General features: G+C 45.0%; 1 protein-coding gene across 2 annotated transcripts in view; it reads right to left on the bottom strand.

Annotated features, from left to right (window-relative positions):
- Positions 1-359: 359 nt before the first annotated feature.
- LOC126981473 (protein split ends-like) overlaps positions 360-22851 on the bottom strand; it is a 293763-nt gene continuing 271271 nt past the window's right edge. For both annotated transcript variants that reach the window (XM_050832543.1, XM_050832542.1), the window contains 2 exons: positions 1398-1468; positions 360-629 (listed from right to left, as the gene is read on the bottom strand). In XM_050832543.1, the coding sequence (XP_050688500.1) occupies positions 375-629; positions 1398-1468 (326 nt within the window). In that variant the 3' untranslated portion in view covers positions 360-374. The remainder of the gene's footprint in view (positions 630-1397; positions 1469-22851) is intronic.

Here is a 22851-nt window from a genome sequence, read left to right as displayed (position 1 = left end):
ATCTGAATAAAGGAAACTAGGACGCAAGAGGAAAGTTAATAAGGGAAGTTAACGCGGAATTACGGAAAAGGGAAATTAATGAGATTATGAAAATGAGGGTAAGTGATATTAGGAGCAACGTAACACACAGCCTTGTCGCAACACAACGCAACGCAACCTAACCCAATCCAACCAAAGTCAAATAGTCAAACTCATTCCTACCTAACCCAAGACAAACCAACCCGACAAAATGTGAGCCCAATCCAACCCAACCCAATCGAGTGCATCAAAACCCAACGCACCCCAACAAAAATAAAAAAAAGAAACCAAATCAACCCGACATTTCAACTTAACCCAAACCAACCCAACCCACCATCACCCTAAAATCGAGGACATCACAACCCAACCCAACCCAAAACACCCCCAACAAGGCCAAATGAACACTCACCATTGCTGTCGCTGGGGAGGGCCGGGGCCAGGGTGTCGGGGGCGGGCGGCAGCACCTCGCTGGTCGTGGAGCGGTTCAGGTTGGACTTCCTCTTGTGTGACTTGTCCCTGTCCGCGCCGGGGCCCGCCTGCCGCCGCCCGCCACGCCCGTCGCTGCCGCTCAGAGTGGAGTCAGCCGAGTCCACGCACATCCTGCCCTCAGCCTGCACACACAGAGGGAATAGCACTGTCTTCACCTGTGTAAAAACTCTCACGCTCGCTGTCTTTGTCTCTCTGTCACTGTTTTTCTGTCTGCCACTTTGTCTGTCTGTCTGTCTATGTATTTCTCTCTCTCTCTCTCTCTCTCTCTCTCTCTCTCTCTCTCTCTCTCTCTCTCTCTCTCTCTCTCTCTCTCACACACAATGACAAGCAGAAACAGACAGATTGACAAACACACACACACACACACACACACACACACACACACACACACACACACACACACACACGCGCGAGTATCCCGGGAAGTTTATACATTCACGTTATATCCAATGCACGTTATATTAATATTAATGCTTCGGTATCAAGCGTAGAAACTCGCGGCAATAAATTATTAACTGAGTAACTCTGAATATTACACGACACTTCGGGAAGCTTTATATATTTTTTTACTTTAAAATGAAAGTAGAGGAAGCTCGAAACTAACAGGACGAAAATACCCGTCGACGACGTTAACAAGAGTCAGGTGTGAATAAGTAATTTTCAAATGCATTTTCATTTACATGCTTTGAAACGAAACTTACATAGAATTGAAGATTATAAGGATTTTTTTTTAATGGGCGGAATAATTAAAGCTACAAAAGCCCCTTGGTGAAGTTTCAGTGGAGTTGTCTGTTCGCCATTATTTAAAAGAACAAAACATCATCACACTTGCAATGTTACTCGTTCTTCTCCTACCAGGGACTTAGGGACTCTCAGCCTTGTATCCTTACCTGGTCAGGCAGACGTTTCAAGGGCGGCAGGTCGGGGGAAGCCTCGCCGCGACCTCTCTCACCCACGCCCTCTGCAACACAAGAACACAAACATGAAGCAACACACCAATTACAACACACACAAAGAAAACCCACACAAACAAAAATCATGAAAACACATTAACACGAACACACAAAACCAATAACACACACACACACACACACACACACACACACACACACACACACACACACTTGACGTCACACAAGAGAAACCGAGTCAATATTTTCTTCTCCGGCAACACTTTTCTCCCGCGCCAACCCAATTGTATTATATTTTCCGAGATCTTTCCGCCACAAAAGCTTCTGCGCCATTACCCGCGCCATAATACATCACACAGTCCGCATTTATGATTCTCGAGACATTCCTTCCTTGGCCACTGTTTCGCTCTCTTCCTCTTCCTCCTCTTCTTCTTCCGCTCTATTCGCTTGCAACTCCTACTCCTCTTTCTCCTGTTCCACCTCTACTATTTCCTTTCGACACTGTTCACCTTGTATCCTTTTTCTCTTTCATCTCTAATATATCTTCCACCACCATTTCATATTATACTTCCTGATAAACCTCCTCCAGTTCTCTTAATTTAATTTCCATCTAAGTTACCTGCATTTCACTCTTCCTTTCTTTATCTACATGACTTTATTTATCTTCACTTTTTTACATCTCTTCGTTTTTCATCCCATCATCAGCATCATTCTTCTGCATCATATTTTAAACTAACCTTTCACTATACTAATCCTCACTTATTAACTTTCTCAACCTCACACCATCCGCTTACTCAGCATTAGTCACTTCTTCTCTCAACTTCACTCTGTCCCCTTAATCAACCTCACTTTCTCTCTCTCTCTCTCTCTCTCTCTCTCTCTCTCTCTCTCTCTCTCTCTCTCTCTCTCTCTCTCTCTCTCTCTCGCCGCACACACCGCTGCTCAATCGTGGAGATTCTTTTCGCAATCATCTCTTCCTCTCTCCCTACCTCCCTCCCTCCCCCGCCTTTCATCCCCCCTTAGACTCATTAGCTCTCTCTCTCTCTCTCTCTCTCTCTCTCTCTCTCTCTCTCTCTCTCTCTCTCTCTCTCTCTCTCTCTCTCTCTCTCTCTCTCTCTCTCCATTGATAGGAAAAAAAAAAAAGATAATCAGGGTACATTAAATTGATACAGTACTAAAAACAATTATCCGAATGTTCGCAAAGGAAAGAGTATGATGAAAAATGCCAATATATTAATTAACTCTCTCTCTCTCTCTCTCTCTCTCTCTCTCTCTCTCTCTCTCTCTCTCTCTCTCTCTCTCTCTCTCTCTCTCTCTCTCTCTCTCTCTCTCTCTCTCTCTGTAATGTTAGCAAGTGATCTATCTCAACGAATAACGTCAATAAGGAAACAGGGGATAAGTATGTCAATCAGTCTTCGTTAATTAAAGAGAAAAACAGAACAAAGAGAAATACGATTGATGTCTTTGCTTCCCTCCGTCCCAAAACTTATAACTGAGGAAGGAAGGAGAAAAGACGAGAGGAAATGACAAATGGGATGTGTGAATAAACAGGATGAAGAAAGGAATAGAGATAAGGGAAGGTACTGGATATGTAGGTAGATAGATATAGATACACAGAAAGACAGACATACGGACCGATAGATATAAAGAGATAAGGGATACAGTTAAACAAAGAGACACAGCCATACAGACCGGTTGAGAGACACAGATAAGAGATAGTTAAAGACAGACAGACAAACCGATAGATATACACAGAAAAGATACTTAAAAAAATGTACAGACAGATACGTAATGACAGAAAGACAAAGGTAAGATACAGTTAAACAAAGAGGTACAGACAGACAATCAGATACAAACAGACAGAGAGACAGACAGTTACGTATAGACAGACAGAGATAGACAGAACCAGACAGTAATGGAATATTTAACTGAGACAAAATTCCAAATAACAAAATTCCAAATCAACAAAATCCGTTAGTTACTCATTTCGTTAGTCAATCTAAAAAAAACAAAAAGAGGAAAAGAAAGGAAAACAAAGCGGCGAGATAAATAAATAAAAAAGGCAATGACGAAAAAAAAATAATGCAAAAATCATTTACATCAACACAATTGGACACAGAATTGCGTTACGAACAAAACTGCGCGCCAAAATACGATCAAATAAAATGCGCCGAAGTGTTTGTGGATGTGTAAAAAGTGGGGATAATGGACTGGCGTTACAGAGAGAGAGAGAGAGAGAGAGAGAGAGAGAGAGAGAGAGAGAGAGAGAGAGAGAGAGAGAGAGAGAGAGAGAGAGAGAGAAGAGCGGAGAGAAGCAGAGGAAAGTACAGCAGAGGAGAGAAGAGTGGAACGAAGCAGAGGAGAGATGAGTGGAGCGAAGCAGTGGAAAGTACAGCAGAGGAAAGAAAAGTGGAGCGAAGCAGAGGAAAGTACAGCCGAGGAGAGAAGAGGAGAGGAGAGAAAAGGTGAGAGGGAGCGGTGGATCGGCAAACAGAAAGAAGGAAGAGGAAGAAGAAGAAGAGAAGGGAACAGTGAATAGTGATTAAGGAAAAGGAAAAGATAGGAAAGGTTTGAGAAATATAAATGAGAAGGGGAAAAGAGGAAAAGAGGAGAGGAGAGTAAAGGAGAGGAGAGGAGATAATGGGAGAGAAAGCAGTACCACAGACACCATTAGCATCCCTACTCCACTAATCTAATGGAAGAACAACACTGATGTCCCAAATATTCCTCCTCCTCCTCCTCCTCCTCCTCCTCCTCTTTCTCCCATTACAATCTTCTCTCTTCTTCTCTCTTCCTCTAATTCAGCAATCATCAAGCCTCATTTTCTTCCCTTTCCTCTCTAATTCGACGGCAATCATCAAGCGTCATTAGAGTGTGTATGTGACAGGGGAGTGTAGCAGTGGCCGGCCGAGCGGGTGGACGCGGGGAGCAGCTGCTGCGTGAAGGAAAAGGAGAGCAGGTGGAAAACAGGTGTGGAAAGATGCAGGTGTGAATGTTAAAACAGACCAGGTGAACATATGGAGGGAGGGGCGAATACGTAGAGAGAGGACAAGTAACATTAAAGAAATAGTGCATAGTTATAAAAGAAAGAAGGGTGAATGAAGGCATTTGGGATCATAGCTCCGAAATTCGCGCTGCCCATCACGTTGCTCTCAGGCGCTGGAGTTGTAGGCACGAAGATGAAAAACTGGCAACGCAAACCCTAAGAAATTGAATAGACAAACAAAGGGAAATAAAACAAAAAGAAGGAAAAAGAAAAATACACCTCCAAATGTACCGCCGAGGGAACATACTGGAGGGAAAGAAACTTGCATCACCCACTCACTGCAAACTTGCCGTAATTGAAAACGCTGTACGTCTGTGCGAGGCAATAATTTTAAGTGCAGCGTCTCCGTTGAATATTTAAATGAAGGAAATGGAAAAAGAAGCCGAGTATTAAGAGCGCATTACGAAATGTAGATGCTGTCACTGTTGAACGTATGCAAATCAAATCATATTTTTCAACATGTACAAAGACGCGACAGTTAAAAGCAAAGAGAGAGAAATAAAGAACGGGAAAATGCATTTGGAAGCATAAATGGCCAAACAGGGAAAGACATTAAACCGTAAATGCGACTGTAAAATAAATTTGAAACAAATGAATTTTTGAAACTGCATTAACCGTTACGTATGGCGCAAAAAAAGTGAAATAAAATGGGGGAAAAGGGGCGACGGCGGGGCTTTAGGGAACAGTAGAGGGGAGCTGGGAGAGAGAGATATGGGAGCTGCGGGAGGGCGGGAAAAATATACAGTAAACAAAAAGATTATATGAAAAAAAATGAATGAATTGCGAGCATCATCAGCGTAAAATAAAGTTTGGAAAGCTGACTGTAGGAATGCAGATAAAAACAGTGTGATGCAATGATGATAATAATAATATGATGATAATGATGATAACATATAACTAATAACATCCATAAATTAAGACTGTTACTCCTGACTGCTCAAGTAATCTGTGTTCGTGTTTCCTCGTCGTGGCTCCGCGTAGCAAATACACAACAAACACTTTTAGTCGTGTTTATTAAATTGGATCGCGCTGGAGCTGTCTCAAAAACATTAATTATCGGAAACAGCGGCGGGAAAAGTCAAAGCAGAGTTCAAAAATCCCGGCGATCTTTTACACAACATCGCTGTTTCGGAATCAAGTTAATTAAAAAACTAAAAAGCTCTTTCAAACTGAGGGAAACTTTTCCTGCTACATTTGCATAACACTTTTGATGCTGACCCCAAAACGACGTGAAAATGGATTCGTATTAAATAACAGCAACAACGAAATTTAAAATAACAATAACAACAACAAAAAGTAATAATAATAATAATAACAATAATAATACAATAGATAATCTTTGCCTTGACAGCTTTAGAAATATTCATAAGGTGTCGCTGAATATTCTCTCTCTCTCTCTCTCTCTCTCTCTCTCTCTCTCTCTCTCTCTCTCTCTCTCTCTCTCTCTCTCTCTCTCTCTCTCTCTCTCTCTCTCTCTCTCTCTCCTCTCTCTCTCTCTCTCTCTCTCTCTCTCTCTCTCTCTCTCTCTCTCTCTCTCTCTCTCTCTCTCTCTCTCTCTCTCCTTCCTCTCCTCTAACAACATAACAACAACTTACAACCTTCTTTTCCTTTCTTCCTCTTTCATAACGCGTCCGTACCATTTCCCCAATAATAATAACAATAATAAAGATATTAATAACAGAATAATGATGGTAACAGTAATACCAGGCCAGACAATAGCAACACATCCCCACCACAGCCACAATTCACCACAAATAAGTGCATCAAACAGAGCGAGAAACGAGATCAAACACAAATATTTATCCGCATCAGTTAAAACACTCGCACAAAGCATCACACACACACACACACACACACACACACACACAAAGCACATCAGCCTCCCACATAGCATCCTCCCGCCTCATCATCCCGTCATCTCCGGAGCTACAGGTAAGGTCTGTCATCCCAGCATCACACCTGTCCCTTATTGATTACCTATGATGCCCTTTACGTCACCTTGGCCCCATAGATATATATATAGATAGATAGATAGACAGATACAGATAAAGAGATAGACAGATAGATAGAGTGAGAGAGAGATGCATACAGATATTGAAGCGAAAGCGAGATAGAGATCAAACACACACCCACAAAAAAAAACAAGCACAAAACACAAACGGACACATATAAAGGACAGAGAGATAAAAAGGAAACATAAAAAAGAAACATGGAAAAAAAGGTAAAAGGAAAAGCCAAAAAAGAGACAGACAAACAGATAGACAGAAAGCATCAAAGGCAGAGAGGCGTACAATAACAACAACAGCAACAGCAACAACAACAACAACAATAACAATAATAATAATAATAATAATAATAATAATAATAATAATAATAATAATAATAATGATAAAGGAAAATAAAAGGAAAAGGCCCAAAAGTACACTAGAAATAATTAAGGGAAAGGAGGGAAGGGAAGGGAAGGGGAGGACAAGGAAGCGGAAGAGGAAGAGGAGGAGGAGGAAGAGTGAAGGATGACAATTAAGAGTAGGGGAATCAAGAGGAGGGAAAGGGAAGAAGAAGAGGAAGAGGAAGTGGAAGGGAGGAATATTACCAAAGTGGCTTGAGGACTGACTAGAAGTGGTGATAAGGGAAGGGAATGGTGATGAAATTGATGATGGTGGTGATGATGGTGGTGGTGATGGTGGTGGTGATGATGGTGGTGGTGGTTATGATGAATGAAGGAGAAGGAGGAGGATGCGAGAGCGAATAATAATAAAAAAAATGCCCGCTACTCGCTGTTCCCAGATGGACGATGGAAGATGAGGCAAAGAGGATGAATGTGAGTAAGACAAAGAGAAGATAAAAGATGATGATGGTAGGAAGTGAGATGATGGTGATGATAATGATGAGAAGGAGAGTGCGAGTAGATGGAAAAAAGGAATTAAGATATGAATGACGATGGAAAATGAGGATAAATAAGATGAAGCAGAGAAGATGAAGGATAAATGGATAAAGATGATGATGGTAGGGAGCGGCAATGATGATAATGATGAGAAAAATGAAGATGTATTAATGCTAGAGGGAATGAAGATGAGTTATGAGTGACGATTGAAGATGAGCCAAGGTTGATGAATGGGAGGAGGAAGAAATGAAGACAAAGGGATGAATAGAGAAAGATCAGATAAGGAAGTGAAGAGGAAGGGTATAACTGACACAGAGGGAAGAAGTGGAAAGGGGAAACAAAAGAGAATGAGAGAATGAGAAAAGGATAGGGAAAAAGGGGATAAATAGGAGGAAGAACAAGAGAAGGAGAAAGATGAATAGAGAAAAAGGTCAGACGATCGAGTGTAGGGGAAGTAAAATTGACACAGAAGGAATAAGTTGAAAGTGGAAACAGAGCAGGAGGAAAGCATGATAAAGAGAGAGGAAAGAGGGGACACTACCATCATTTATCACCATTATCTTTAGCCTTTAGTACTCCACTCCAGAACAAAGACATTTATCAACGCTCTCAACCTGTCCCTATCTCTGCCTGATGTTAGTGTACTCCATCCTTCTTCGGTAAATGCTCTAATCTCTTATCTCAACGTGATCATGCGTCTACCTTAACTTCTACGATTTCTGGGTTGCCATTCTGTTACTTTGGTTGTCTGGTCTGGTCACTGGTCCACTCTTTCCGCCCTGACATCTAATATTTCAAGGGGGCTATTCAGTTACTCTGGTCGTCATGTAATAAAGTCTACGGATATGGCCTGCCCACGTTCATTTATCTCAACAGTCATTCAAATACTTACTAGGTCGGCATCTGTTGTTGATTCTACGGATATGACAAGCCATAGTTCATTTCTTGTTGTATTAGTCATTAAAATATATTCAACCTTCAATCTTTGTCTGTTTCCTAATCCCATGATACTCGCTTTCTGTCTCTCTCCATTTAATAACGAGTATATTTCCCTATTTGTTTGTTTCTTAGTCTTCTCTCTAAATCTTCTGTGAGATGTCAGGTTCCTGAATCGTATGTTAGGACTGGCAGGACATATTGACGTATTCTCTTCAGGGGAATGGTAGACTACGATTCATGATAATACAGTGTTATCAGAAGCGCTCCATCCCATTCCAAGTCTGTCTTCTCTCTCTCTCTCTCTCTCTCTCTCTCTCTCTCTCTCTCTCTCTCTCTCTCTCTCTCTCTCTCTCTCTCTCTCTCTCTCTCTCTCTCTCTCTCTCTCTCTCTTTGGGTGAGGCTGGACTTATAGGTTGCCCTTTTTCATCTAATCGCTTCCTTTGGTCTTCATAATCTAGCTCTCTCTACCTTTCCTCTCTGCACCTCTTCACTTCCTTTCTCCATCTTCTTTCCTTATCTCCTCTCTTTATTATTGTTTATCCTTTTTCATCTTTCCCTTCCTTTGGTCTTTATAATCTAGCTCTACCCTTCCTCTTTGCACCTCTTCACTTCCTTTCTCCATCGTTTTTCCTTATTTTTTCTCTCTATCTTGTGTTTCGTTCCCGGTTACTATTTCTTCTTCTGCCAACTCATACTTAAACATCACCTTCGTTCTCTTCATACTCATATCCAAATCTACTTTCAGACTATCTATGGAGTTCTTTGGTGATTCATAGTAAACTTGCCTCAAAATCTTTCAATAAAAAGTAAATGGAAAGGAAAGAAGGGAGGGAACAGATGGAGAAGGTAGAGAAAGAACGGAAGTGGAACATGTAAGGAAACGGAGAGGAAGGAAGTAGTGGAAAAGATAAATGATGAAAAGGGTAAGAAGAAAAAGTAAAGGGAACAGGAGAGGAAGAGAGAGAGAGAGAGAGAGAGAGAGAGAGAGAGAGAGAGAGAGAGAGAGAGAGAGAGAGAGTGTGCCAATAGAATACAGAGGAGGGATGGTATGAAGGAGGTGAGAAAAAGAGTGAAAGGGGGAGAAAGGAAAGAGAAAGAAAAATTAAAAAAAGCTTGGGGGTGAGAGAAAAAGCGGAGGCAAAAGTTAGAAGAGAAAAAAGTGTCAGAAATAGAAGAAAAAAAATAAAATGGACTGAAAGGAACGAAATAGATAAAAAAAAAACTTACTGGGAAGAATATTTTAACTTTACCCAAAATCACAAATGGCTTTTAAATCTTACAGGGAATAGCTCTGTCTCCCCCACCCCCACTCCCCCATCCTCCTCTGCCTCCCCCTCTTCCCTTGCCAAACCTTACCCCCTTCTCTCCCTCCCTTTACTTCCCTTCTCTCCCTTATTTTCCCCCATTATTCGCCCTCCGCTTACTCTTTTCATTCCAATCCCTTTACCCTCATCTCCACCCATCCTTTCCTCATCCCTTCTTTTTTCCCCTTTCCTTTCGCTTCTCTTCTCTCTCACCTCATTTCTGCTACACCGACCCCCTTTTTGTCTCTTCATTATCTTCCTCTTTAACCTTTCCTCCTTCCTTTTCTTTACTTATATGTCACCTTTCCCTTTTTCATCCTTCAGAGTCTAGTTCTACTTTTCTCCTCCCCCTCTTCTTCCTTTCTTCTATCATTACTTCATCTTTCCCTTCTTCCGTCCCTCATAGTCCATCTCTATCTTTCTCCTCCTTCACTCTTTCCTCTCTTTATTTCCCTTCATATTTCTTTCTTTCTCTCACGCAAGTTCTTATTTTCTCCTCCTCCTTTCCTTTCTGCCTTTATTTCCTTTCCCCTTTTTCATTATCTCTTCTTTCTCTTCTTCCGTCATACACTAGCCTTCTCTCTCTCTCTCTCTCTCTCTCTCTCTCTCTCTCTCTCTCTCTCTCTCTCTCTCTTCATTTCCCTTCTCTAAATTCTTTCCTTGTCTCTCCAACCCCTTCCTTTATCCCTTATATGCTCCTCCCTCCCCTTCCTCCCTCACTATCCCATCTCCTTCCTTCATCTTCCTTACCTCTTACCTTCCCTTCAGTCCCCTTCATCTTCCCTTTATCCTCAGTCCCCTCAGCCCATATAAGTGACCGAATCCCATCATCAACATACGAAGGGGAGGATGGGAAGGGAAAGGAAGGGGAGAGGGGGCAGATAGGGGGAGGGCGTATAGGCCTAACTGGATGGGCCTCTAAATGACCCGTTCAAGTAAATGGCGGAGGAAGGAGCGACCTGAGTAAAGATGGGGAGAAGGGAGATGAATAAAGAGAGTGAAAAGAGGAAAAATGAATAAAAGAAGGGGATAAGGGAGATAAATAAAAAAAAAGAAGGGGGAAGGAGATAGATAAAGAGAAGGGGAGGAGGGAAATGAATAAGATAAGGATGAAAGGAAATAGAGGAGAGAATGATAATAAATAAAATGAAGGAAAGAAGGCAGATAAAGAGAATAGGAGAAGGAACGTATATAAGGAAAATGGATAAGAAAAATAAATACAATGAAGAGAAAAAAAGAAAGGGGAGAAGGGGGAAGGGAAGTAAACGGGGAATAAACGAGAAAGGAAAAATGAATGAGGGAAAAAAACACTAACAAGACTCAACTAAATTCCCTTCCCCCTTCACTCATAAGCTGGACAGAGTAAAAAAAAGGAAGGGAAGGAAGTGAGGAAAGAAAAAAAAGACTATATAAAAAGTGGAATTTAGATTAAGGAGAATGAGAAAAATTGACAATGGAACTTAACTAGATTCCCGCAAGTCCTCGCCCACAGACTTTCTGCCCGAGTGATGACAGAATGGGAATAAATAAGGAAGGGAATGAAAGGGAAAATAAAGAGGAATGAAGATAGGAGTTAACGGAAAGAAAAATAAAAAGGGTAACAACAGTATCTTTTCAGTCTGTATAATATAAAAAGAGAAAAGGAGGTGAATGAGGGAGGAAACAAAAGGGAAGGGAATTAAAAGGAAAAGATTAAAAGAATGAAAAAAAAGGAAAATAAAGGAAAGGGAAAAGGGAAACAACAGCATATTTTCAGTCTGCGTAATGAAAAAAAAAGAAAGGAAGTGAACGAGGGAGGAAACAAAAGGGAAGGGAATTAAAAGGAAAAGATTAAAAGAATGAAAAAAAGGAAAATAAAGGAAAGGGAAAAGGGAAACAACAGTATCTTTTCAGTCTGCGTAATAAAAAAAGGGAGAAAGGAGGTGAATCAGGGAGGAAACAAAAGGGAAGGGAATTAAAAGGAAAAGATTAGAAGAATGAAAAAAAAGGAAAATAAAGGAAAGGGAAAAGGGAAACAACAGCATATTTTCAGTCTGTGTAATAAAAAAAGAGAAAGAAAGTGAACGAGGGAGGAAACAAAAGGGAAGGGAATTAAAAGGAAAAGATTAAAAGAATGAAAAAAAGGAAAAATATGAAAAGGGAAAGGGTAAAAACAGCACCTCACATTTCCCCCTTTCTTTTCCCCCCCTTTCCCCCTATTTCGCACGCTCTTCTTCCCCTTCTTTATACTCTCTTACCCCTTTCTTTCTCCTCCCCTTTCCCGCATTCTTCCCCCTCCCTTTACCCACATCTTTCTCCTCCCTTTCCCCCCTCCTTTTCCCTCCGTTCACCCCCTCCATTCCCCACAGATCATCGTCCTCATCAGCATGCGTTCAACGGCTTATCTGATATTGAATGACTAAATTAATTGCCGAGTATTTATCCCAAACGCGACATATCAATGAAGAATGATGATGCGGTGGTGGTGGTGGTGGTGGTGGTGGTGGTGATGGTGAGACGCAAGAAAGAAATGTATATAAAAGAGGAAGATGATTTGATACGATGAGGGAAAAAACAACAACATAAAAGAAAAGGAAAAAAAGAGATGAGGAAAATTAGTTGGAAGAGGAGGAGGAGGACGAGGAGCAGAATAAGGATAAGAAAAAGGAAACATTCAAAGGAGAAAAAGAAGGAGAAAGACATGGGAAAAAAAAAGAAAGAGGAAGAAAGATTTATAGGAAAAACGGTATAAAGCGAATGAAGATAAGGAGGAGGAGGAAGAGGAGGAGGAGGAGAAGAAGAAAAAGAAGAAGAGGGTAGGGAACAAGAGGAGGGTGAGAAAGAGGAGGAAGAAACGAAGGAGGAAGAGGAGGAGAAGGGCAAGAGAGAGAAAGAGGAGGAGGAAGAGGAGGAAAAGTACCTGCAGGAGGAGGAAGAGGAAGACGAGGAGAAAGAGAAGAAAAAAGAAATGAAGAACTTGGAAGAGGGACAAAACTGAGGAAGAGAAGAGGAAAAGCAAGAGGAAGAGGAAGAGGAGGGGAAAGCAGGAGGAGAGGAGAAAGAGAGGAAAGAAATGAAGTTGGAAGGGGAGGAGGAGGAGAAGGGGGAAAGCAAGAGGAAGAGGAAGAGGAGGGGAAAACCAGGAGGAAGAGGAAGAGGAGAAAAAGCACCAGGAAGAGGAAGAGGAGGCTGCGGCTAGCCTATCACGACCTAAGTGAGCTACGGGATAGGAAATATTAAGATCAATGGTGGTTAACACACATTTTTTGCCCCTCAACACATTCCTACTCCACGCTTTGAACTCTCCTCCTCTCCTTTGATGCCGCCTCGCCTCCTCATCAGACCCATAGAGTGAAGCCATTCCCCCCTGCTCCTCCCCTCCCCTTAATCCCCTTTCCTCCCCAACCTTGACAATTTCATCCCCCTTTTTTGGTCTTTACTCTCTTCCTATCCTCCCCATTCCCCCTTACCACCTACTCCCATGACAGTTTCTCCCCCTCTGTGTCGTTACTCTTTCATCCTCTCCTTTACTCCCCAAAACGTGACATCTACTTCCCTCTCTTAATAGTTGTTCAAGTATTTATTTCTTTTCTTTTCCCTCTCTCCGAACCTTGACTTGACATTTAGTTTCTCATCTTTCTTCATCTTCACAAGCCTGACATTTTTTTTTTTCAATGTCTACAAACTAGTTCTGGTCTTTTTTTTTCCCTTTTTTTCCCATTTCTTTAACTCTATTTATTTTTCCTCTCTGTACTATTTCTGGTCTTTCCTCCCTTTCTCTCTTTTCCTTCATTTCCTTACCAGTTTCTTCCTCTTCTCAGTACTAGCCGTGTTTTTGTTCTTGTTTTCCAAAATATTTTCAATCTTCATACTTTGTTTCCCTTTCTTAATATTATCTTCATACAGTCAAGCTCGTTTTTCCTCTTCCCAATAACCTGACTCAAACAACCACAACATTTACCTAACACACATTAATCAAAATCCATTCCCTTCATCTCTCTCTATCACAAAACACTGCTTAAGTTCACTCCAGTCGTAACTAACTTTAAAAACACTTTCTGACATCAATAACCTAACCCATTCCTCCTCCTTCAACAGTCTTCTCCTTTTCTCCTCTTCCTCAGCTTTCCTATTCTTCCCCTTCTCTCCTTTCGTCTTTCCTCTTTGCTTCACTTCCTCAATCTCCAGCCTTTCCTTCCCTCCCTCACTCAATACCCTCATCACTTTCCCTCACAGCCTCGTAAACTCCCTTCGCAAACCCTTTATTCTTTCCCCTTTAACCAATCCCTTTATAAAATGTCTCCTGCCAACCACACACACACACACACACACACACACACACACACACACACACACACACACACGGTCACACACACGCCTTCCCTCCCTCAATAAATCGTAATGCTCTCTTCCATTCTCTCTTTCCTCCCTTTTATTCCTTCTCTCCCTTTTCCCTCTTCGTCACGCCTCCCCTCTTTTCTCCCTTTCCTTTCTTCTTTCTCTCTTCCTTCTTTTCCTCTTCTTTCTTCTCTTCCCTTTTTCCTACGTCACGGGTCCTCTTTTCTATCTTTTCTTCCTTCTTCGCCACTCGTCCCTTTTCCTCCTCCTTTTCCCTTCCCTCTTCGTCGCGAGTCTCCTATTCCCCCTCTTCTTCCTTCGTCTCACTTCCCTTCTTTTCTCCCTCTTCTTCTTTTTCTTCCTTTCGTCACGCCTCCCTTTTCTCCCTTTTCTTCCTTCTCTCCCCTCTTTTCTCCTCCTCCCACTTTCCCCTCCATCAAGGTCTCCACATGGTCCGCCCCACACCTCACTAAGTCTCTCGGTCGCTCTAAAGTCCTCGGTTTTTGGCTCTGTGGGGGATTCGCTTTGTTTGTCCTCAAGTTCCTACTCTTTCATCCTCCCATTGTAAACCATGAAAAGGAGAAACCCGAAGAGACCACTCCTGCACTCCGTCTCCACTCCTCACTCCTCCCTCCCTCGCTCCTTGGTCCTTTCTCCTGATGCTTCTAAATCTATTTCTGTTCCTTTATTTCGGCGTTTGGGTCTTCTCTCTCTTTCTCTCTCTCTCTCTCTCTCTCTCTCTCTCTCTCTCTCTCTCTCTCTCTCTCTCTCTCTCTCTCTTAGTCTTTTTTCTTCACGATCTTTCTTTCCTGACCTTTTTTTCACGTTTTCTGCTTTTTTATTTTTGTTTCTGATACTTCTAAATCTGTTTCTGTTCCTCTACTTCGTTCTTTGCTTCTTTTGTCTCTCTCGTTTTCTGTTTTCCTCTGTTCTCTTTCTCTTTTTACACAGTTTTCTTTCTCTATGTCTCTTCTCTTTCTTTCTCTAACCTCTTCTACTCTTCGTTATTTTTTTTCCTGATGATTGTATCCCCATTTCTGTTCCTTTATTTCGTTCTTTGCTTCTATCTCTCTCGTTTCCTGCTTCCCCGTTGTTCTCTTTTTCTTCTTTTACATTCTTTCTTTCTCTAACTCTTCTTTATTTATTTTGCCTGATATTTGTAAACCTATTTCTGTTCCTTTATTTCGTTCTTCGCTTTTATCTTTCTCGTTTCCTGCTTCTCCACCGTTCTCTCTTTTCTTTCTTTCTTTCTTTCATTCTTTCTCTAACCCTTTTGTCGCCTTTTCTACTCTTTTTTTTTTTGTTCCCGATACTTCTAAACCTATTTCTTTTCTCTCTCTCCCTTCTTTCTCTGTTTTTCTCTCTCCCTTTTCAATTGTAGCCTTTCCCTTATCACTCAATCTTCTGGTGATCTTCCTGTTTTCCTCTTCGTTATTTCTTTCAATATTTCTAAGTCCATTTTCGCTTTTCTTTCATTCCTCTTTTTATGTATCTTCCGATGACCTATCCTGTTTCCCTCTTCGTTATTTCTTTCATTATTTCTAAGTCCATTTTCGCTTTTTTCTCATTCATCTTTTTTATGTAGCTTTTCCTTAACCTTTAAAATCTTCCTGCAAGCTTGGTATTTTTCCTCTTCCTTTCTCTTTTTTTCTTTATATTTCTGATTGTTTTCTTTTTTCTTCGTTCCTCTCGCTCTCCCCTCTTTCTACACAGACTTTTCTTTACCCTTTTGACTCTCATTGTCACCTCGCCTTTTCCACTCTTGCTCTCTTCTCAAAAATATATTATCTAAGCCCATTTTGGTCCTCTTTCTCTTTCTCTGTTCCTTCCTTCCCACACTCTCTCCTTTCCCTAATTCTCATTCTCTTTCTTCCTCTGTCCCTTCCTTCCCTTCGTCCGTTCATTCCCCCTTTTCCTCTTTCTCTAAACCCATTTTCGTTCTCTTTCTCTGTCCCTTCCTTCCCCCTTTTCCTCTTTCTCTAAACCCATTTTCGTTCTCTCTCTCTGTTCCTTCCTTCTCCTCGTCCCCTTATTCCACCTTTCTCTTCTCCATTTTCTCTCGTTTTCTTTCTCTTTCTGTCCGTTCTTCACCCTTCCTTCCCTTCCCTTCTCTTTCCTCTTCCCCATTTTCGTTTTCCTTCCCCTCGTTTCTCTACCCCATTTTCGTTCTTTCTCTTACTATTCCTTCCCCTCATCCCCTCACTTCCCTTTTCTCTTCCCCTCACTAATCCTTTCTCTTCCCCTCGTCCCCTCACTCCCTCTTTCTCTTCCCCATTGTCGTTCTCTCTCTTCCTCTGTCCTTTCTTCCCCCTCTTCCCCTCACTCCCCTTCCCGTAAGTATCCCTTCCATACCCCATTAAATCTTACAGTGACCACCACCATTATTCTTCCTCGCTTTTCTGATATTTGTAAACCCATTATCCTCTCTTCCTCTCCTTCCTCCTTCCCTTCCTTCTTTCTCTTTGCTCCCACTTTTCTTTTATCTGTAGTTTTTCCTCTCTTTCCCTCCTTTCCTTTCTTTTTTCTCTTTTTTTTCCCTCACTCCCTATTTTTCCTCTTGTTTCTTCAGTATTTGTAACCCATTTTTCTTCTATTTTCTTCTTTCCCTTCGCTTTCCTGTTATCATACGTAGTTTTACCCTAATACTTTCCTCCCCATCCTTCCTTTCCTCTCTCCCTCCCTTCTTTCCCTCGCTCCCCTTTTCTTATCCGTAGCTTTGCCCTAACACTTTCCTTCCTTCACTTCCTTCCATAGCTCCACTATTTATCCTTATCTCTCCCTTTGCCCCGTAAGTCTCACCGTAACCCGCCACATTCCTGCAGAGAATCTTCACCATGGCCTGAGGGTGATGTCCCGGGCTTTACGAGGGTTCCATCCTGGCGAGGCTCCACCTGCTGGCTTCCTGATCAATCGGGCCACGCGCCGCTCGCCCGCCGCCCGCCCGTCACCACTCGGCCACCATTAGTGCGATCCCGGGGACTCGCCGCTTGATCTCCTCGTTACGGTGAGACAGGCGATTTCTATTCCGTTTTTCTCAACTTTTTCGTCTGGCGGCGGATCATCATCGCGGCTCAGCAGGGCTCGGAGTGCGTGGGCTGGGCGGAGGCGTCAGGATGGCCGGGCTCAGGCAGTGCTGGGGTGGGCGGCTGCGGGCGGACAGGCGTGGGCGGTGCTGTGGGCGGAGCGTGCACGAAGGGGCGGCTGTGGCATTGTGCCGAAGTGAGCGAGTGGGCGGGCGGGGGCGTGCGTGTGTGCGTGCGTGCGTGTGGGGACTGATCCTTCCTTCCGGGCCGCACGCGTATTGATCACCCAGAATCTCGGCCACTTGTTGGTACACGCCGACCACCGCTCATTACGGCCGCCGCCGCCTCGCCCTGCTGCCTCACGAGGGCCCTCGAGGCTTGCACGGCGCCGGGCGTCCTCGCTGCCCCCCGCCGAGACAACCACAAGACACTCGCTCCCACACTCGCCCGGTGCGCGCCGCGGCCACGACACACCCGCGGCCCCGCGTCAGTGGTCCAGAAAGTTACTTGAAGAGGTTCCTCGTGTCGCTGTGATCCTCCTGGAATGCAAATCCCGTCACCGTTCAGCAACTTGGTGGGACAGACACGCGGCCGGTGACCTTGGGGCAACGGCGGCACGCAAGGCGACGTGTTAGCCCAGGGGAGAGAGGGGAGGAGGGAGGAGGGAGGGGGCGCCGGCCAGGTGAGAGTCAGGAGGGGGAGGGACGCCGGCCAGGTGCTGGATGTTACATGTCTGTCACGCGTCACGCCACCCGGCCCTCCCGCCATCCTACCCCTCAGGCTGCTTCATTACCGCCGCCGTCCTGCCGTCACTCCCCTCGCTCCTGCAGACAGACCCGCGTAATGAACGACACACTCCACCCTGGACCCTACCCTCCCTCAGACTGGTCAGCTGTCCCGCCCCCCAGCCGACACGCGACCTGCCCTCACCTACTGACCCGTCTCCAACTCCTCACAAATGGCAGGAACTTCACCCAGTGCCACACAGCCAGCCCATTAAGGAACCATTAGTCACCGCACTCCTTGACTTCATCCAGCACCAGCCTCTCCGCCCCTCACCGACACTCACACCCGCGCCTCCAAACTTGACCCTCGCTCCCTGGCTACCCTGCTCACTGTTTACCTTGTGTTGCCGCTGCCCCGGGGTCGAGCCTCGCCACACCGGACCCTCGCCACGCATCAAGGAGGAAAACACGCTACAAGACGACCCGCGGAGAATGATAACTTCAGGCAGCGACGGAGAACAACTGGGCAAGGGAGCGACACACGGCGGCGCCTCGGGAAGGATGAATGTCTGGACGGACGGCGGCTACTGGCAAGGCGGCTCGTGTAGGCCCACCCTCACTGCTCCGCCCCTAGAGTCGTCAACGGGAGTTCTGAGGCGCCACACTCCTGATGGGGCTACGGGGGTGCGGGGGAAGGTGACGGCACTGGGCGGCGGCATGCAGGGGGCTGGCGGGGGCGTGGTATGGGCCAGAGGGTACACGAGGCTGGAAGGGGACAGAGCTGCGTCTCGCCGTACCGCCCGATACGCGTGCTGGGACCCGACTGAGGCTCGGCTCCAGGCTTCCTCCTCCTCGGCCAGCGCTGTCGCCTCCTCCTCCTCCTCCTCCTCCTCCACGCAGGCGGCCTCCACCACCAACGCACCACACAATGCTACCGCTCCCACTCACTCCGTCATCACCGGTGACTCCCACACAATCGACGACTCCCACCCGCCCGTCAGCCGCCCCATCCACGCCCCGCCTCTCAACACACCTGCAAGTGATACCCTCCAATGTTTCCTCGTCGCGTCACCCCCCCACCCACCCCCAAAGCACAGTGTTTTAGCCCCCCCCCCCCTCCCTCTCTCTCTTCCTGTCCCGCTCCCTCTCCCTCTCCCTCTCTCTCTCTCTCTCTCTCTCTTAACTTTTGCACCTTACACTTTTACTCAGCTTCTCGTTCTCTCTTTTCGTCACTTCCTTTCCAACTCTGTCTTCCCTCCTCCTCCTCCTCCTCCTTTTAGTCTTCCTCTCTTTCTCCTTTTCCCTTCTTTTATCTGTCTTTTCTCTCTCTCTTCCAGTCACCGTCTTCCTCGTTGGCTTCCTGCTGCCTCTCAATCACTCACGTTCACTTCTTTTTTCTTTTTTCACTTCTCATCCATGATTTTTCCCTTCACGAGTAAGTGGAAAGAAATAACTGAGGCCGGTGGATGACGAGAAATGAGGTCAGGAAGAGGAGGAGGAGGAGGAGGAGGAGGAGGAGTTGAAAGAGAAGGACTGGGGAAAAGAGGACGAGACGGAGATGGAGCAGAGAGGCTGAGGGAAGGAGAAGGGGGGAGAGGGAGAAGAGGGATTGCGGGGCGGAGGAGGAGGAGGAAGAGGAAGGAGAGAAGAGCCACGGTTCAAAGAGAGAAGGACAGAGGAGGGCAGCGGGCGTGCTCTTCCTGTACCCTTTCACACACTGCCCTACTCTCAAAACTGTTACCCCCAAAATCTATCTTCCCCTCACCCCTCAGCTCTTACCCCCCTCTTTCGCCACCCCTCCCCTGCAAGCCAATCACCCACGAACTCTACACCTAACCTCCCCTCAGCTCTTCCCCTCATCTCCCCTAACCCCAGCTCACGAAACATTCACAAACATTCAAACGTAACTTCCCCTCACCCTAACACTCATTCTCCCCGTCCCCAACGAGCTCTCAAACCTAACCTAACCTAACCTCACCCCAGCCTCCTTCCTCTCCCCACCCCCAGCCTCTCCAGCAAGTAAAACTCCCATGAACTCTTGCCTTCCCGCCCCACGTTCCACCCACACCCACACCCACACTCCCACTGCCCCGGCCAATCCAAGCCTTCCTGCCAACCCATTACTGTGACTCGCCGCCTCTTCCACCTCGCATCTCTCGGCAAATTCGAGTTTCTGTTCCTGCTATTCGCTTTACCTTCCACTCCTTCTGTTACCCTCCTCCTCCTCCTCTTCCTCCTCCTTCTCCTCTTTTTCCTACTTCTCCACTCACTTATTTGTCTATTACCCTCCTCTCTCTCTCCTTCTTCTATTGCCCTCCTCCTCTTACTCGTCATCATTCAATCATTTTTCCCTCTTCCCGCCTCTTCCTTTTACCTCTTTTCCAGTTATTTAATACATCCTCTCTTCCTTCATTCAGTCTGCTCCTTTTCCTCTTTCTTCCATACCTCTTTCTGTCCTCCTCCTCCTCCTCCCATGTCTTCCTCTTCATATCCTTTCTCCATCACGTCCTTCTACAAGTCTCTTCCTTCATCTCCTCCTCTCATTTAACCACTATTTCACTCCATCACGTCCTTCCTCCTTATTTCATTCTATTCTTTTTTTTCCTCCACCCCTTCCACCGTGTATCCCTTTCCTACTCCTCCTCCTCTATTTTCCTCCACCACGTCCTTCCTTCATGCTATTCCCCTTTCTCCTCCTCCCCTTTCCCCATCCATCCCCTCTCTCCTCCTCCTCCTCCTCCTCCTACCTCTTCCTCATTTCCCTCCTCCTCCACGTCCCTCCTTCAGGCCGCTTCCACTTCTCCTCCTACTCCACGTCGCGTCTTTGCCCATTCGTCGTAAATTCGCTGCAAGGACCGGCGACCAACAGGTGTGTAATACCTTCACCTCGCCCGTAAACACCTGCCCGGGGCGCCAGGTGAGGGAGGGGGCGGCGGGGGCGTGAATGGGACAGGTAACGAGAGGTGTGGGAGAGCCGGCTTCCTTCACCTTCCTAGCGACAGGTGATATCTCACGCACACTGGTAATCCTTCGCGCCCACCGCCATCACCTCCAACCACCACCATCACCGCTACCCTCAACCACCATCACCACCACATCCTCCAACACCCGTATCACCAGCATCATCACCATCATTAGAGACAGGTTTCAAAGGAGGTTTAGATGTGCCCCTGTTAAGTTTTTATTCTCTACCGTTTCTTTCCGTTTTCCTTTCCTGTTTTCCTCTTTTTCCGCTTATGAATTTATCTTTTAATTATTCACCGGCAATGCGTTTCCTTTTCACTTCTCTCCCGTTCACTTCCATCCGTTTTTTCTATTTTCTTTCCTTTTTTTCCTTTCTTTCTTTCCTCCTCTTTGCCTGATCTTCCCATTCCCTCATCATTTACTTGCAGTCTTCACCATCATCCTTCTTTTTTTTCACTTTACATCCCTCTCGTTTCTTTCCTGTTTTCCTATTTTGCTCTTTTTTGTCAAACTCTTTCGTTCCTTTTTCCTATCTTTCTTTCCTCAACTTTGCCTAATCTTCCCATTCGCTCTCAATTTACCTGTAGTCTTCACCATCATTTCTACTTTTTTTCTCTTTCCATTCCTCTTTTTTTTCCAGTCTTTATTTATTTTAACCCCTTTTTGTCAGACTTCTGTTCCCTCTCTATTTACGGTCCCCTTTTCTCTCTCTATATGTATATCTCTCTCTTCTCCGCCTACTCATCCAGTTTCCTCTGCTTTCCATTTATCACTTCTCTCCAGTTCACTTCCATCCGTTTCTTCTTTTTTCTTTCCTTGTATCCTTTCTTTCTCTCCTCTTTGCCTAATCTTCCCATTCCCTCTCCATTTACCTTGAGTCCATCTTTTTTTCTCTTTTACTGTCTTGTTTTTTTTCCAGTCTTCCTTTTTTTTAACCCCTTTTTGTCAAACTCTTCCGTTCCCTCTCTATTTGCCGTCCCCCTCATGGCTGCTTCACCTCCTTTCCCCGAACAACACAAAAACAAGTGCCGTTCAGTGCCCACGCAGGCTTCCACGGACGGGAAATTGAATTCAAACCTTCAGGTGTGGAATCTATTGACCGGGAAGCAGAATGTCCCTCAGCCACACCGTTCACCTTTCACCTGTCCTTCACCTGGCCGGGAACACCTGAGCACCTGACTGGGTTTTTTTTCCGAGGGGCATTAGGGCGGAGTGCAATTTCCCGCGTCTTAGTTCGTGGGTCGCTTTTCGGTGTGTGCAGGTAAATTGTTAATTGTGTTCTAGTGAAGATCAAGGCTCAGGTGAAAGGCGACTGAAAAGCGGGAAGTAAGAAGCTGTAACAGGCGTGGGTAGGCGTAGAGGGGAGGGGGAGGGGGGAGGGGGAGTGTGTGTGTGTGTGTGTGTGTGTGTGTGTGTGTGTGTGTGTGTGTGTGTGTTTGGCTTGTTACTACCGGCTTTACCTGGTCTGTGTGTGTGCGTTTGCGTGTGCGTGTGCGTGCGTGTGTGTATTTATGAAAACGAAGCCTTCTATTTCCCCGATATTTCACTCATTTCACAACACAAATTCACCTGTACCTGCCACCTGTTCATCCAATTAATTTAAAACCGAAATTTTGTTACCTCCCAATTTACTCGCGCGCTATCGTTAACGAATCAGAGGGAGATATAAAAAGGTAATGTCAATGAATGCTTCCAGTCCAACTTATTGAATTTAAAAACACTCACAGCAACCTGTATGAAAGTGTTGATGGCGATGTGGTGCGGCGTGTAAATGGAGTAGGTTGGTGCTCTGGTGGTGGTGGTAGTACTGATGGGGGTGGTAACAGTGGTGGTTGTGGTTGTGGTGGTAACACTGCAAACGACTTCAACATTACCGCAACACCACAAGGCAAACCGGAAAACCATTGACTCAGAACTATTCCCTTCATGCTTATACATTATTTTTGAGGGGGCGGGCTTCTTTAAACGTATTTTTATGGGTGGGGGGGGGGGGGGGGGGTTGATGCTGAAAATATTAACCACACTCACTTCACTGAACACAACATTTACATTTATGATAACACCACACATAAAAAGCAATAACAAAAAATACGAATGACGAAAAACAAGAGAAATAGTTTTATGCGCTTCGGTTGCTGGTGTTGTTGGGGGGGAGGGGGGGGAGTGGGGGTAGAACTGTGTATATACTTTCACCACTCATATTGCCGCCACCACCACCACCACCGCCACAC

This window comes from Eriocheir sinensis, chromosome 48 (genome assembly GCF_024679095.1).
Source record: "Eriocheir sinensis breed Jianghai 21 chromosome 48, ASM2467909v1, whole genome shotgun sequence".
NCBI classification, from domain to species: domain Eukaryota; kingdom Metazoa; phylum Arthropoda; class Malacostraca; order Decapoda; family Varunidae; genus Eriocheir; species Eriocheir sinensis.
The sequence above is the reverse complement of the archived record's forward strand: the minus strand, read 5'-3'. Positions and strand labels throughout refer to the sequence as shown.